Below are 17,890 nucleotides of genomic sequence, written 5' to 3'. Positions count from 1 at the left end.
CATTTGAAGTATATTTCCTTTTTGAGCTCATTGCCGTAAATGCCTACAACGTTCAAGCAAATAAATGGACGTTTTGAGTAAACTAACAAAAATTGTATGCTTTGATTTCAGCACAACTACATTTTGTAGTAATTAAGAAAAGTTTTGCAGCCAATGAAGTGAAGTGAACTGAATGGAACTCGGACCTGCCAGAGTGTATTTCATCAACGCTTTGTATTTGATCGACGTCACTTTCATTTAAACACAAGTACACTTCAGTGTACTTTTCGATCACTCAACGTCAAAATATTCTCAAAATTGGAAGTCAAAATACTCCCCGCTCAAATCTCATCTCATCTGAAATAGCAAATAAATTACTAAAAATCAGCGGGATAAAAGCTAAATTTCTATGCCTTTCAGGGGATGGATCGGAATAAAAGTGTGCAAACTTTATGACTTTGAAACATCTTAGGGAACCCAGTAAGAAAAAGGTCCCATGAGAACAATCTCGCCCGTAAAAAGGCCAAGTGAACAATCTCCCCTCTAACATTAAATGACAATTTCAAGGAGTAAGGCCTGCATGGTATATGCTCAAACATGATGGCTGAAAACTATCACTTGTAACCAAGTGAACTCTCCTCCCTATATTGATTTAGGGGGGAGGTTGTTCACTTGGTCCAAAAAAAAGCTTCACAAGTTTTACTCTCGTAAATTTTGGGTACGGTCACCTTTGCAATGAATCCAAAAACCTCAAATCCTGGACCTCACAAAGAGGTCTACTTTCAAATGCTCCATCGTGGTTCAACTGTCTATATAGAAAACAAGCATAGAACTAACTTTTCACCCAAACTACATACATACAACATTAAAGAAATATAATTTCGATATCAGCGAAATACAAAATATTCAGCAGTGATATACAGTTGTAAGTAAAAGCACCATTTATACAAACTTAATGATACCAACTGGCAGTAAACTATGACAAAAAAGACAAGCAAACAAAATTTATCAGCTAAAAATTTCTACAAATCAAAGAAATTTATACCTTGTATCGTACAATCGTGACACGTGCAGCACTGTTGCGCTTGAAAAGAGAAATGGAACCTTTCAAAAAATAGAAGCAACAAGTACAAATTCATTACTGACAGACAGTCTTTATACAAATTTTGACAGCAACAAAGGTTAGCAAGCTCTTTCGTTATTGATCAATAATACAGGAAACATTTACTCTGATATTTGATGGTAATTGACATGAACACACATAGCTAATAAAACGTTTGCAAAGTGTCAATGATCTCAAGGAGAGCGACAAAATATGTACTAACCCTCAAAGCTCACTTTAATTATAAAATTGTCAATTATAAAAGGTTTTTTAAACGCAAAAGTTTCACGGTATATATTTTTTATTTACATAAAACTTAACCTTATATAGAACTTGGTTCTTCACGGAGTATTATAAAAAAAGCAGTAACAGATGAACAACTTTTATCAAAAAATGTCAAGGGCAGAAGATGTTGATTGCAAAGGCTAAGGGGCTGTCGAAAAAAAGATTGTACCGTTTTTCTCTATATTAAACATAGACAGTTGGAAAAGAGACTTAATTTTTTTGTTTCGAAATCTAAGAAAAAAAATAGATGGCGTTAAACCTCTTTGACTTTCATGAACAATTTATGATTGACACTTAATTGATAAAAAAATAACCCAATTTGAATAAACTGGATCAATAGGCAAAACTTTTATTTAGCTGGGTAATCTGAAAAGTAAATTCCATTTTCCGAACTAGAAGTCGATCACGTTTTTCGTGCCCTTTATACTTTTGCTGTTCGATAGCGGAGCTTGATTTCTATTTAATAAAGGCAATGAAGTGAACTTAAAAAGAAATTTCAAACAGCGAAAAAGTAAATTTTGGGCCTGAACAAATTTAACGGCTTTTCCTGAAAAAAAAATGAAAAAAATCATCGCGACCTATAAAAGAGACTGAACTACGTTCATCGACTCTTGAAAAATAAAAGCATAACTTTGCATATATTGAAGAGCGCTATTTCTTTTTAGCAAACAAATTTGACATGAATTTAACAAGAAACCATAACTTGAACCGCTACAAAAAACTGAGCGTAATCAAATTTGAGCGACACTTTTAATTGGACATTAGAACAGCATTCGAACATTGCCGCACAAAACATTTTGCAGAAAATCTCACTGCTACTGAAATAAATGAACAACCTCAATCAGTGAAGTTTTCTGCAAAAAGTTTTCTTTCAGTAGCACTTTATTTGATGGAAGCTTTTGATATATAATAATGAATAAAACATGATCTCTCATAACATTATTTGGATCTTGTTAAATATTCCCAACCATCATTGCAAAAGGGGGGAATTCTTAGTACAAAACACGTCTTTGCTGTTCTTTCAATTAGTTCTTCACATGGGTGGAAAATGATTTTTACTAGGAAAAATAGGAGAGAATAAAAAACAAAATCCCATTAATTTTAGATTTTAATTTTCAGTTCCAGAAACACCATCACGCTACATCTGAGTAAGCACTGTCTAAGCATTTGAATTACATCTATTGCAAAATTTCATATTCATTCTTTGTTTTTTGAAAAGCAATTTTTGTAGGATTTTTGTATGAAGCAATTTAAATAACATCCATTTACATGATGGGAGTCACAGTTTCGTCGATTAAGGGGTTTACTTTCCCATTCCGTTTTGCAGAGTCGCGACTTGCAATGTCATCGAAATTGTTCCCACGCCTTCCACGACAAACTCCCTCAACTGTCGTTTAGCGAAGTTATCCCGGTCCAGGTCATTTGTGTCCAGAGAAAACTTCGCCATTTGCGACTCTTTCAATTCCTCTTTGTCAGTTGAGAACGCGAAATTTAACTTTGCTGGCATAGATTTGAGCAGAACTCGTGTGACCATGGGGACCTTGTAGACTCCCTTTTTATCAACTGAGAACGACTTGAAGTCCTTTATCTGGGCGTCGTCTTCGAGACAGTAGAATACAAATGATCTGCCCTCACGCTCATCTTCTTTCGCTAGCTCGTTCGTCTCTACTTTTGTGATGTAACAGTTCACAAAGAACTGGTTGCTCAGAGGAACTGAGTCAAGGATAGCTAAAAAACAGTCAAGAAGGTCTAAACCCAATGCATTGTCATCACAGAGGAAGAGAGCAGGCTCGCATTCTTTGCGATACATTGCAAACATAGCATGGCACGCATGCTTACTAAAAAAAGAGACAAAACAACAAAGTCGCTAAATTATGACAAAAAAATGTCGGATAACACAGTTTTTTTATACTTTAGTCTCTATGAAAATCAATTTCGGAAAATCATGTTTTGGACAACAATTGCCAGCATTAAAACAACATCCAGACGCCTATTAAGCCTACAACAAAAAAATTACTGTAAAAAACAAAGTTTTGCAACTCGAAGTTCTTACGTCTCCCGAACTTCGAAAAATTGTAACACACGAAAAATTGTGCACATTCCCACGATTTATCGATACAAAAGGGACATGATTTTGTGGCCACTTACACGATTTTTCGTGTAAATTTGCGCGATTTGGTTCGTATGATTTACACAATAAATAAATGATTTACACAATTCCTGTAACTTTTATACGAAAACCGGAAAATTGTCGCGTAAAACACACAGGAGTAATCGTGTTAAACGTACGAAAAAATTATTTTACATAAATCGTGTAAAATAAAACTTTTTTTGCACGATTAACACGATTACAAGTAATTTTTACACGATAAATTTCTTTTTTTTTCGAGTAAAAAGTGCACTATTTATCGTGTAAAACATACGACACAAATCGAGCAAATATACACAGAAAATCATGTAAATAGCTACAAAATCTTTTGTCTTTTTTCAATTGAAGCAACAGGAGATGACTAAATCAAGGTAGCAAAAACCGAAACACAAATGCGAATAAAAAATAACAAGACTGCTCGTATCAGGGCAAAGCCCTGAAAGTTCCGACTGCCTTTTAACGTTTATGGAGCAGTAATAACATTAACAACATAAAAAAATTAAATGAAATAAAATAAATGAAAAACTTTTTTTTCTAAAATTTGAAAAACTTTCGATGAAAATCATCCCCCCACACTTCATATTAAGTACAAAACAATAGATTTCGCTCCTTGTAACAAATCAATGATGGCAAATAAGCTTCTTTCAACCAATTTGGAACGATTTATAAGACGGATTAACTCTCCGCTTACGCGTTAATAGCGCGAAATATATCGCGCGTTAATTGTCCCAAATTGGTGAAAATGGCCAAAATGATAAGCTTTAAACCCTCATAACTTTACGAAAAATGATAACAGGTGAAATATCTTTTCAAATTTGAGCCCATGACAACAAAAGCTTTCGTATGATATAAAAATATTCCGTCAAAAATGGCCAGTTAAAAAGTGAAATTTGTCAGAAGAAAAAAAACCCACCCCGAGCACAAATATTCCGTTACTTTCGTATCGAAAGTCGGAACAATAAGATGATAAAAAAGAAAAAGAAATGGTGCAAAACCGCAGCTAGTTAACAAATCAAAATGACTCTATTTTAGTTTTAAAAAAGCTTTAGATCAGAAGATAACTCCATACTGTAGAATCAATAGGCACCTAATCAGATTTTCCAGGAAAAAATTTGAAATACTATTTCAAAAGAGCACTGAAATATCAAACTTACAGTGTAACACAACCAGTGGTCTCAATTGAATCTTTGGGCATGTTAGCGCTTCCTAATGCATACTGCACGTCATGCAAAGATTCAGTGACTTAGCTCAACTTTTTTTCCCGGCTACAAGTTTTGTTCTGATATTAGACAATAAATCAAAAAAATTCGAAAAAAACTACCAAAATGAAAAAAGCCAGCTTTGAAAAAAATTAACTTGAAAACAAATGAAAAGCTGCACGCAAAACAATCAAACTTGAACAGATCAAGTCAATAATTACAACCACCATTGAAAAAATCAAATTTCGAATAGGAAGAATATTCAAGATCCTGCCCTGCTGAAAAGCAGAGGCGAAGCTGCGCTTCAAAATACAAACGGGAAAACGAAAAAAAAAAATAGCTGTAAGCAATGAAATAAAGGAAAGTTAAAATAAGCCTTGAAACTTTTGCTTTGGCGGATTCGAACCTACGACCAGGATATGTGTAGTCGCACCTCCTCGCATCTGCGCAACAAGCCTTTGAAGATTTGCTAACACTATCCAACAAAAGAGCAGCTACATATGTTAATAAACTGCGAATGTTGTACATAAAAAGCCGTCACAAATATAAACAGACACAAAATTTGCATGTAATAATTCGGATATAATAAACTAAAAGCATAACTTGGCATGTATTGGGAAGCATAAAGCCAAATTAATTATATATTATGCATTTCAATGAAAAAGCAAGATATATTGAATTGGAAAATTCGCATAAAAACGCATCAACTGTGTTGACTTATTTTGAATCGAATGTCAAAGCACACGCTATCAAAAAACCTTAAAGGTGCTACCAAAAATGGCACCAATATTTGCAACTTAGGCTGGAAAAAAAGAACAGTTGTTGTATTACACTACGCTCGCTAAATTAAGACTGTGTAATTATGTATCTTGTAGTATTCCAACACAAGGGAGCAGGAATTCTTTGAAGTACCCGATTGCAACACACTTGCTATCGCTAGAAGAATTAGTATCAAAAAATTGAACCAGAAAAATAAATTAGAAGAGAAATCTGCAAGGGTTGATCAAAATTAGGATACGAACTTTCAGGCAAACCTACAGAGATATATATTTTGTCTGGAAACCTATCTTTTTTTTCAATTTTTCTTTACTGAAACAGGTCATGTGTCTTTTGAATTGAAGTTCAATGTTTTATCTTCTTGCAATTCAATTATTAGCAGAAATTTCATGTTTAAGATACTATTATCCTTCTTCTAAGTCAGTTAGTTGAACATTAAAAAGCAGAGCGCTATAGGCTTAACTGATATATGCCAAGTCGATATTTCAGTCAAGGCAATTCGAAAATTCATTTGCAACCTCCATAAAAGATGTACGATTTGAACCAATCACTCACTTTTGATTGGGACAACATCTTCGCCCATTAGCTTTTCATTGAATGAAATGTAGTCTAAGAAGATGGTAGCTTCGCCCGTTTTGTCGCCCTTCAGCCTGAACTTGGTCAGCGATGAGTCATCTTTACCGCTCTCATTCTTTTCGGCGGAGGGAAGCGCGATTGTGTTCCTGAGATCTTGGACGAACACTTCGCCTGCAAAGTCATCAGACACCACGTCTTCTTCGTACACTTTGATCTAATCAAAACGGGCTATTCATAATCAAAACTTAATTGAAATTCAAGTTTTTTATCTATTAAAACGTTTCACATGTCAAAAAATTTGTTAATTCAAGCTGATTTATTATTTATACTCAATGAAGGTACAATTCTGAGCTTTGAAGTAATGCCAGGATTTTTTTAGTAAAACATAGCCAAACAGCAAGCTCAGATATCATTTGCTGGACTTTAAAAAACGCACGAAACTATCGAAAGTTTTTAACCCCCCCCCCCCCCATTCCAGCTCTGGATATGACAATGCGGACGAACTAAGGGCGGATTTGAGACTGAACAATCAAAGAGCTACTGAACAATCAAAGTTAGCAACCAAAATCGTTCTCCAAATTATCTAAAAATCACAATAGAAATCAATAATTCCTTATCAAATTTCGAGAAGGAAATGCGTTTTTACTCAGAATCGGAACTTTTCAGAATCGGAACTTCCAAAGGGTAAAAAAAGTGGGCTCTTTTTCCTTTTTTCCCCCACCTGCAAACTTTTATATTTGAAGTTACTGTTCACTTTGTCCGATTGTCGTAAAAATTGACATGCAGACTAATTAGGCCATAACAAGCATATTTGGTCATCATAATTAACCTTGTAAAACCACTCGTTAGACCATAAAGTTCATGTTTGAGTGAGGTGGGGGGAAAAGGAAAAGAGCCAAAAAGTGTATTTACAAGCTCCAAGAATGTTGATTAAAAATAAGCAGGATTTGATAAACAATTTGTTCACTCACTACTATAGCATCGCCTCGAAGCATAATTTAATCTAGAGTCTAAATATAATTTGAAAAAATGATTCAATACTTATGAGTCAACAATTCTGAAGCTGAAGAGCAACTTTACCTGGAACCTGAAATAACAAACTTACTGAAAACAAGAGTTTGAAATACAGTTTCGATCAACTTCATTCAGATAATTCAGCTTAGCCAGAATATATTTTCTCGGTAAAATTCTGTTTTTTTTTCCCGGAAAAATTCTATTTTAATATCCAAAATTCGGATTTTTGGTGCAATTGTTCTGGTGACCTTTTGGATTATGATTAACCTTTTGAAGTTGAAAAGCAATTTTAGGCCTCTTCAAACTTGAAATATTAAATTTGATTAGCTTTCCTCTAGCCAGGAACTTTAGAGCCGCAGCTCAAACTAGTTTATTTTGCCTTCAATTCAGCAAATCAACCCATTCCTGGAAAACACTCTCTAAGCAGCCACACAGATCAGTTTAACAGTGTTGCCTATGTTTTGCCAGCCAAATTGTGTAGTTTATGAAGCATTTTTTTCTTCACTTCAATGGGATGACGCGAAGAAAACTGTGAATAGACGAGAACGACGTTGGCAGACGGTGATTTAAATTTGGTTTAATAAAATTGAGACAATTTATCCATGAGTGAATCAACAAACACGCAAGCTGTTCAGCTGTTTAGAGGGATCCGCTGTTATGACCCTGCTTAAAACTGCAATTTTTGTTACATCTATCGTCTGATTATTGCTGTCTCACCTTCAAGCAAAAAGCACTGACATTTCAACAGAGAAATTGCGGATAGTTATCCACTTCACCAACACTCATCTATTTGGATCCACCACCCCCTCACCCATAACCACCAGTAAAACTTTATATTTTCAACCTTTGTGAACCTTTTCCAATATTCATGAAAATTGGCCAGCGGGTCATTTACCAAATTACAGTCAAATTTTGTCCTCATACACATTTTCATCAAGTCAATAGTCACACTGTTAAGCTCATTTTTATATCTAGTAGACAGGGGGACGAGTCCCTAATTGTGTACTACTGCTTCTCTCACCTTCAGGTATTCCAAGTCTGGCTCTGTGACCAGAATGTCCACCGTCTGTTTCCACTCAGTGTCGCCCTCTTTAGTCTTGGACTCCACCACTTCTGATTTGAAACGGCCATACACACAGGACAGACGGTAGAAGAAGTCAGGCGCTGAAAGGTCACAACAGTCAGTTCAAAACATGACTGATAAACAACTCCTATCACGTTTTTTTGTTTTATGACAACAGACAGTTCAAAAACATGACAGACATTTGGGAATATATTTTCTTTTTCATGTTCTTCAGCTTTTTTTAAGTTTTATGGCTCTACGCTTTAGACAAACTAGGAATCCAGGCAATGCGTCATCATCACTGAAGCCATATCACCGTAAACTGTAGTATTACAAAGTTTATCAAAGAGTATCAGACAAAACTTCTGCTTTACGTACTTTGCATTGCGAATTTGCGAGCACAATCCTATAGCGCAACCTTAATATAACATTACTCATCGCTTATGCTTGTGGCTTCATAAAATCAAACACCCGAGAACTAATTAAAAACCCAATATTTGAAACCCAATCAAAAAACAAACAAAGACTGCATTACAAAAACCCAGACCCGCATAAGAGAAGGTAGAATGGTATGGACTGCATGCATACCTGTGTACTTTGACAAAGACTTCTCCACAGAGAAAGTGGGAAAGGAGAAAACCCTGCGGAAGAAATGGGCAGAGGTGAGCCAATAGAACACGAGGAAATTGACGCCACGCCGAAAGCTCTTCTGCAACCGACGGAACTCTGAACAGAACATGCAAACTACCACACCCAAAAATGACATAATACAGCAGACAGAAGAAAGACAGATGGACAGAATTGTAAAACAACCAAAGACAACTTACACAGAAACGCTGAATTCAAAATACAGATTTACATCACGTGAGAAATCAAGGTAGTTATTGTGAAGCTCGCAATTATTTTTTTCAGAAAAAAACTGCGTCTGTTGCATCGTTAGTTGCATTCTTTTGAAGCTCTTTCAGTCGTGATTGGAAACTCGAAAAATAAACTCAATCAGAACTTATGTGGAGCATTGCAAACTTAATTTAGCACATGTAAGTATTGCGATACTTACATGTGCTAACTGAAAATTAAGATCGGTCCGCTTGCATAGTTCCTTTAAACAAGGTACGATTAATATATCTTGCACACCCTCTACCTCACTTGGATCAAGCTAATTTCTTCGTGCAAACATATTTCTGGGTATGGTGCAATATAATTTCAAATGTTTGAATTCAACCGAAAAATTCTTGTCCACGGTTAAACAGACAGTTGGAAAAGAGTAAATAAACGCAAGTAAACAGAAAAAAATGGATGAATAATTTTTTGAAAAAATCTCAACTTTCGAATTTAAAAAAAAATAGATGCCCCTAAAGCTCTTTGAATTTCTAAAACAATATAAAATTGGCATTTTTTTCATAAAACTAACCTACTTTGAGAAAACTGGTTAAATAAGTAAAGTTTTCATTTCGCTGGGAATCTGAAAAACAAACATATTTTTCGAAACTAGAAGTCGATCACCTTTTTCGTGACCTTTAACTTTTTGCTGTTCAATAATGGCGTTTGCCTCCCTTATAACAAAAGTCTAGCTTCGAAAAAGTACATTTGAGCCAGAACAAATTTTAACAATAACAAAGTCAACAGACAGTTGGAAAAGAGGCAAATTATCAAAAAACCCAACAAAAGGTTGATTCAATTTGAACTTTCAAAAATCGAAAAAATATAAATCACTCTTTGAATTAAAAAAAAATACATATTAGCCCCTTTTTCATTAAATTAACCCGGATCAATTTGAGAAAACTGGATGAAGAGAAATTTTTCCTAATCTGCAGGGAAATCTGAAATTAAAATTCACTTGCAAAAAAGAAAGTAATTTTATTCGCGCCTTTTTTAATTGGATAAAGTGATTTGCCTCCCTTTGAACAAATGAATTGGACTATAGAAAATAATCAAATAACAAACCACGAAAAACCAAATTTGAGCATGAACCACTTTTGAGAATTTTGTTAACGTTCGCCTAGTTGAGGAAAAACTGCAAGGATACGAATGAATTTAAGTGAGAACCTGTACAATGGAGATACTTTTAAATCAGAAACTTTACATTGCAGATATTCATTTAAATTAAAAAAAAACAGTTTTTTCATTTTAATAAATTCTTGTTCCACGCGCTGCGTAAATTGTAACGTGACATAATTCTCGTCTATAAACTAACTGAAATGGCAAAAATTGCATAAATTGGACTTTTTTGAGCCGAATTAAATTGCCACTTAAAATCTACAAAGAGGCGAAACTGTGCTTCGCATACACAAGCAAAAATATGACCGATAACGCTACAGGGAAATACTGAATGAGCAAAACTTTGAGTCCAAAAATTTCTTAAGTGACGCACGTCAATTATGAGTCTACATATTTGCTAAGTGACGCAAGCCAATTATGACGCATTAGCTGTACCAGTCAATTTGAGAAAAAAATTACCAACTAACATGCCTCAATTTATAGAGCGTACGCATTTTAACTAGTATACGAAAAAAAAATTCATTAAAAATATCCGACCCTGCCCAGGTTCGAACCCTCTTATTTTGTTGCGGGTCTCCTTCCCTACCTCTACGCTACAGATTCATGATACCTTAAAGCTAAAGTGCTATTTGTAATATAATAGTCACTGTTAATATCCTTAGCATTGGCTGTACTTAATAGCTATTTATTGATCAAAATGAACACATTTTGTCGCAACAATATTTGGGTCGCAACAATATTTGCGACTAAGGTTGGAAAAAAGAGAGTTCATGCTTTAACACAAGCTTTGCTTGTGTAAATAGAACAAAGAAAATCGCGTAAAAGGCCCCTAATTTGCTAATTACAATAACGCTTTGTTTTTAATTTCAGGTAAGCAGAGAAAATGTAAGAAACAATTTCAAATAAGTTCGAAAAAACTCACATTCGTCTCCAAACATGTTCAATTTGATACAACATGTCAAAACAACCATCGCCCTTACATAAGCATTTAAAATCAATTACGGATCGGGATTCAAGCCTACAATACGTTGGCAGATAACACATGAGCCGATAGAATTATTGCGATAAAAAATTCATATATCATAAACCGATCGAATTTAATCGAAAAACTAATATTTAAGAAAATCAGAGCGGGTAGACTTACATGAAAAGAACGACTATCAATTACAATTAAGTTGTTAAAATCAGTCGAAAAATGATGATAAATTTAGATAGCAAAAAAACCTACAATCCAACTTTTCCTACACATATTGAAGAAAAACGAGTTCTGATCGGTCCTCGAAGTCTTATGTTCAAAAGACGTGTGCTTCTACCCTAGGCCAAAATAGTAGGGGTCTAAAATAGATTGAGGTTCCATAATTAAGCAAGGTCAATTTCCTTCGGTTTTGTAAGGAAAGCTCTCGCACGTTAAATTAAAGAAAGTTTAAAAAAAGGCAACAATGCATTTCACAAAATGTCGAAGCTTTCGATAGCATTTTAAATTAGCAGACAGAAAATGAGATGGAAGCAACCAAGTCGAAAAAAAATATTGAATTTTCAAAAAAAAAAAATCGCAAGATACGCCAAGGAAAACAATCATCGCCGCTATTTTAGCATCCAAAATCATTAACCGAGCGGCAACTAAGCGGACACGGTTGAGCTGAAAACAAACTGTCACAGGAAAGTTAGTGCAATAAAATATTGAAATTCGACTTTTTACGCTCTCTATGAAACACACAAAAAGCAGAGTAATGTACTCTCGCATTTCAACCAACGCACAATCAGGTAACCAAGTCAATCTAGCAGTAACCGCACCCATTTAAGCGAAAAAAATCAACTTAAATCAAACATAATTATACAAAATCAAATTTTTTTGTCGACTATCTAGAAAATTTTAAATTGTTTCAGAACCAGCGTTCTATTTCAGATCAAACGTTTCTTGTGATATTCGATAAAATGAACAAAGTTGATACTTTGCAGTAAAATTTTCTTAAACATAGTTAAGAATATATTTTATATCAGAACATTGAAAACTTTTCGTATAATAAACTAGAGGCCCAGCTATAGCTGGAGGTGCCTGTTTGATAATTTTGACATTATTGTACTGATCCGGGATGACGTAGGTACTTTCAAAAAATTTTTAAAAATTGAGCTTCATCCAAAACCTTAGTTGTTGCTTTATTGAAAAATGAGTGAAAAATTTTACTGATTTTGGAATTTTCCCAGATACAAAAACTTTTTTGGCACAAACTTCAAGGCGTAGACTCTAATGCACGGAAGCTTCCGACAACCTGTTGCCTCGATTTAACAATTAATAGCAGATTGAGTTGTTTTCGAGAAATCAAAGTGTCAAAGAACGGACAAGAAATCAAAACATTGACTTTTCTGAAGGAGATAACTTTTTTGATAGAAAATTTAGACGTGAGCGCTTACACAAGAGAACTTTGCTCAAACCTTTATCTTTTAATTGAACCTAAAACCTCAGATTTTGGATGGTAGTTTTCGGGACAAATCGAAACATGGTCAAAAAACCATAAATTTGACTGTTTCCGAGGGTCATAATTTTCGTTTAAATAAATTGGACGTAATTGTTCATGCAGGGGAAATTCTCACAACCCGTTCTACCAATTGGAACCACAACTTCAGATTTGGGTGAGTAGTTTCAGAGAAAAAAAATCAAAAAACTGTCAAAAAATCTCAAATTTGACTTTTCTGAGGGCCATAACTTATAGTGTAAAAAAAATTGGGCGTAGCCGCTTGCGCAGGGGAGCTTCCCACAACATGTTCTATCCATTGAATTCAAAATCAGAGATTTGGAAAGTTAGTTTTCTAGAAAATGTCAAAAATCCAGAAAAATAGGTCAAAAATCCACGCACACACTTCGAAGGCTGTAGAAAGCGTTGTAAGAAATAGCCTAGGGAATTACGCTTGCACACAGGCAGGGTGGCCACTTGGTTGGGAATAAAAAAGATACCTCATTCAGTCAGGGTGTCTACAGTACAGACCTTGGCAGCCGACGACCTTTTTTAGGTCCGACGACCTTTTTTTTTTTTAGGTCCGACGACCTTTTTTTTTTAGGTCCGACGACCTTTTTTTTTAGGACACAAAAAAACTGGGGGAAAAGTTGAAAATTGATCGAAAATATTTCGCAACAAATCCAAAAATTGTTGAGAGTCCTGGTTGCCCTGCACTTTCCCATTCACGTCTGAAAATAGATACTTACGTAAAAAAAGATACCAAATAGTGACTTTTAGATACCAGTATCTAAAAAGATACCAAGTGGCCACCCTGCACACAGGGTAGTGGGCGGACTTCCCAATGGTACCATCGATAGAGTAGTTTTTGAGAACTACATTTTTTGCATAAAAGTGAAAAAATTTTACAAAGCGTCTCAAAAAGTACTAATAAAAAAAATAATGATAATAAAATTTTAATAAAATTCCCATATATTTTCACGATACCTGTTTTTATCAAACAGGAATAATTCACTCACTTCCAAATGCCTCGTGGTTGTCACTGAGCTTCTCGATTTGTGCCACCTGAACACGTAGCAGTCCTATAGGTAATGGGAACTGGTACCTCGAGAGTTCCACGTCTCGGTTCATTTTGAACGCCAGTCTGTTTGGATAAACGAGCAATGAGTTCATCGTGTCTCTTGTTATGCTGTTCAGTTTCCCCTTCAGACCAGGCATGTCTAAGACGTTTCCGGCGTCGAGAAAATTGAAATGGAGTTTTGGGTCTTCAGTGAAGTACATGGTTACAGCTTCATACAGAGGCAGGAAATCCGAAGTCAGATGATTCAATGTAACTCTGATTGTGCATCTAAACGACACCTCCAACCCGAATGGAATTCCAACTTTTGCGTCAGCGAGCAAAACTTCGATATTCTTGAAATCTGCTTCTGAAAAACATAAATTAACAATGTTATTATTGAAGGCTTGGAACGGTTATTATTGAACGGTTTCTACATTTTTGTATGCGGGATTGCGTTTGTATTGTTGGTAATTGCTTACATTATTGTTTCTATTCAATTTTTTAAGTAAAACGCTTAATTTTGAATGAATATAGGCTATTATCAAAGTTAATTGATTTTCTCCCCCCTAATTTGATTTGGAAGGGAAATTGTAGGGTTGATATGAACGTTTATTAAAAAATTTTCATCGCGCTAATTTGATAGATTTTTCTGTATTTGAAATTTTTGCCTTAATCTGAGAGATTTCTTGTATGGATTTTAAAACCCACTTAACAGATCAGAAGCCATTTGATGAACTGAATAGATAAATCTACCGACCAAATTCGAAGACAATAGACTCATCGGCGGGATTCAAGTGCCACGGTCTTTTCAATACTTTCGCCTGGAGAAGAACCATAGGATCCCATAATTTTACTTTTCTCAGTTCGACGAAATTGTCGGTTGCTGCCATAACCTTCTCTTTTATTTCTTCTTGGTTAAGATAAACTTCTAAATGTTTCCATAGTCTTGCAACAATTAAGTTGATAAGTTCCTCTCCATGGACCTCCTTCTCTTCAATTACCGGTTCTTTTTCGGCCATTTTTTTCTTAAATATTCAAAGTGAAACGAATAAAAAACTTCCGGTACTAGTTTACTTCCGGTACTTGTTTAGTCCCTCAAAACTGCTGTGGTCCTTAACAAAAATTTAAGTATATAGTATTTGGATTAATTCACACATTAAGCATCTTAATTTCTCTATCTTGATGACACAACTGGCTTAGTTATAGCTTAGCGGATACGAATTTTGTAATCCAGGCCCAGTGAGATTCGAATCCCGCGCTTGCTTTTGTTTTTAGTAATTAGGCGGGACCAATCAACTTAACTAGTTTTCTCACGGGACCAAACAAGTAAATTTGTACCAAACTTCCATTAATCGATGAACTCGAACCTATTATATCCCCCTTAAAAGTTCCGCATTTAAAATTCTTTCAGCATACTGACTAGGGGCCCAGCTGAAAGCTGGAGAGACCTGTTTGATTATTTTAATATTGATTATTTTAAAATTGTTTTAAAATTTCAGGTTTCTCAAGTCGATAGCGCCCTTCCTACGCAAAAAAAGTGAAAGAGAAGCTTATGCATTCATTATGCAAATCTGGATGGGTAGTTTTTGAAGAAATCGAAAAAGTTTGAAAAAATGGCCTAAAAACCGAAAAATTGACTATTCCTAAGTGTATAGCTCTTCCCCTAGACAAATTAGGGACGAGCCGTTTGTGTAGGGGGGGGGGGTTCCTACAACCTGGTCTATCGATTAAACCCTTAATCCCAAATCTGGACGGGTAGTTTTTGAGGAAATCGGAAAGATTTGAAAAAAGGCCAAAAAAGTCAAAAAAGTGACTTTTCCTAAGTCTATAGCTCTTCCCCTAGGCAAGTTAAGGACCAGCCGCTTGTGCGGGGGAGTTTCCTACAACCTGGTCTATCGATTAAACCCTTAATTCCAAATCTGGATGGGTAGTTTCTGAGGAAATCGATAATTTCCGAAAAAATAGGCAAAAAAATCAAAAAAGTTGACTTTTCCTAAGTCTATAGCTCTTCCCCTTAGCAAATTAGGGACCAGCCGCTTGAGCAGGGGAGTTTCCTACAACCTGGTCTATCGATTAAACTCTTAATCCCAAATCTGGATGGGTAGTTTTTGAAGAAATCGAAAAAGTTTGAAAAAATGGCCTAAAAACCGAAAAATTGACTATTCCTAAATGAATAGCTCTTCCCCTAGACAAATTAGGGACGAGCCGTTTGTGTAGGGGGGGTTCCTACAACCTGGTCTATCGATTAAACCCTTAATTCCAAATCTGGATGGGTAGTTTCTGAGGAAATCGATAATTTCCGAAAAAATAGGCAAAAAAATCAAAAAAGTTGACTTTTCCTAAGTCTATAGCTCTTCCCCTTAGCAAATTAGGGACCAACCGCTTGGGCAGGGGAGTTTCCTACAACCTGGTCTATCGATTAAACTCTTAATCCCAAATCTGGATGGGTAGTTTTTGAGGAAATCGGAAAGATTTGAAAAAAGGCCAAAAAAGTCAAAAAAGTGACTTTTCCTAAGTCTATAGCTCTTCCCCTAGGCAAGTTAAGGACCAGCCACTTGTGCGGGGGAGTTTCCTACAACCTGGTCTATCGATTAAACCCTTAATTCCAAATCTGGATGGGTAGTTTCTGAGGAAATCGATAATTTCCGAAAAAATAGGCAAAAAAATCAAAAAAGTTGACTTTTCCTAAGTCTATAGCTCTTCCCCTTAGCAAATTAGGGACCAGCCGCTTGGGCAGGGGAGTTTCCTACAACCTGGTCTATCGATTAAACCCTTAATCCCAAATCTGGACGGGTAGTTTTTGAGGAAATCGGAAAGATTTGAAAAAAGGCCAAAAAAGTGACTTTTCCTAAGTCTATAGCTCTTCCCTTAGGCAAGTTAAAGACCAGCCGCTTGTGCGGGGGAGTTTCCTACAACCTGGTCTATCGATTAAACCCTTAATTCCAAATCTGGATGGGTAGTTTTTGAGGAAATCGGAAAGATTTGAAAAAAGGCCAAAAAAGTCAAAAAAGTGACTTTTCCTAAGTCTATAGCTCTTCCCCTAGGCAAGCTAAGGACCAGCCGCTTGTGCGGGGGAGTTTCCTACAACCTGGTCTATCGATTAAACCCTTAATTCCAAATCTGGATGGGTAGTTTTTGAGGAAATCGATAATTTCCGAAAAAATAGGCAAAAAAATCAAAAAAGTGACTTTTCCTAAGTCTATAGCTCTTCCCCTAAGCAAATTAGGGACCAGCCGCTTGGGCAGGGGAGTTTCCTACAACCTGGTCTATCGATTAAACCCTTAATCCCAAACCTGGATGGGTAGTTTTTGAAGAAATCGAAAAAGTTTGAAAAAATGGCCTAAAAACCGAAAAATTGACTATTCCTAAGTGTATAGCTCTTCCCCTAGACAAATTAGGGACAAGCCGTTTGTGTAGGGGGGGTTCCTACAACCTGGTCTATCGATTAAACCCTTAATCCCAAATCTGGATGGGTAGTTTTTGAAGAAATCGATAATTTCCGAAAAATAGGCAAAAAAAATCAAAAAAGTGACTTTTCCTAAGTCTATAGCTCTTCCCCTAAGCAAATTAGGGACCAGCCGCTTGTGCATGGGAGTTTCCTACAACCTGGTCTATCGATTAAACCCTTAATCCCAAATCTGGACGGGTAGTTTTTGAGGAAATCGAAAATTTCCGAAAAAATGGGCAAAAAGTGAAAAAAGTACCGAGTTGTGAAGCTTTTCTAAGACCGTAGGGGGTGGGGTAGGGTAAAAATTGCCCTACATTTTATGCAGGCAGGTAGGTGAAACGCTACTGAATCCATTGGTACCACTTTTATGAGAATCTGACGGGTAGTTTTTTGGGAAAGCGAATTTTTCGAAAAAGCGTCTCAAAAAAAATAAAATAAAATAAAAAAATTAAAAAAAAACCAGATCTCATCTGGAAAAAAAAAAGGTTTTCATAATACCTATTTAATAAATCAAACAGGAATTTCGTTTTGCGTTTTAATCTATCGTCAGAACTTGTTCAGTCATTTTATTTAAGTTCGAGTTGTTCTTCAGATGCGTTATTCTAACGTCAAAAAACGTTAGAACAACACATTACCTCCTGTTTGCATAACGCATTAGAATAACTTATTACCTCCTGTGTCCCATCTCTTTAACTCCTATTCTTGCACGAGTGTTCGGGTGACTTGTGTACGAAAACAAACCTCAACTACTTATGCCCTGGTCAAACTGCTGAATGATATTTATTCA

The 17,890-nt window shown here is 35.6% G+C and overlaps 2 protein-coding genes across 3 annotated transcripts in view; both read right to left on the bottom strand.

Annotated features, from left to right (window-relative positions):
- LOC134843987 (uncharacterized) overlaps positions 1 to 17,612 on the bottom strand; it is a 46,606-nt gene extending 28,994 nt beyond the window's left edge. Inside the window, exon 1 of the mRNA XM_063860414.1 lies at positions 17,602 to 17,612. The gene's annotated coding sequence lies outside the window, so the exon portion shown is untranslated. The remainder of the gene's footprint in view (positions 1 to 17,601) is intronic.
- Positions 1,857 to 14,676, bottom strand: LOC134843986 (extended synaptotagmin-3-like). 2 transcript variants are annotated; one of them, XM_063860411.1, is made up of 6 exons: positions 14,413 to 14,676; positions 13,615 to 14,022; positions 8,733 to 8,870; positions 8,103 to 8,245; positions 6,047 to 6,281; positions 1,857 to 3,094 (listed from the first exon to the last, which is right to left on the bottom strand). In XM_063860411.1, exons 1-6 carry the CDS (start codon positions 14,672 to 14,674, stop codon positions 2,670 to 2,672), a joined length of 1,611 nt encoding a protein of 536 aa, XP_063716481.1. In that variant the 5' UTR covers positions 14,675 to 14,676; the 3' UTR covers positions 1,857 to 2,669. The 2 variants fall into 2 exon arrangements, with proteins under 2 accessions (XP_063716481.1, XP_063716482.1); XM_063860412.1 differs by lacking the exon at positions 8,733 to 8,870 and having other exon boundaries at positions 1,858 to 3,094.
- Positions 17,613 to 17,890: the final 278 nt, after the last annotated feature.

The sequence above is a fragment of the Symsagittifera roscoffensis genome, chromosome 4, assembly GCF_963678635.1.
Source record: "Symsagittifera roscoffensis chromosome 4, txSymRosc1.1, whole genome shotgun sequence".
NCBI classification, from domain to species: domain Eukaryota; kingdom Metazoa; phylum Xenacoelomorpha; order Acoela; family Convolutidae; genus Symsagittifera; species Symsagittifera roscoffensis.
This window is presented reverse-complemented; position numbering and strand designations above follow the sequence as displayed.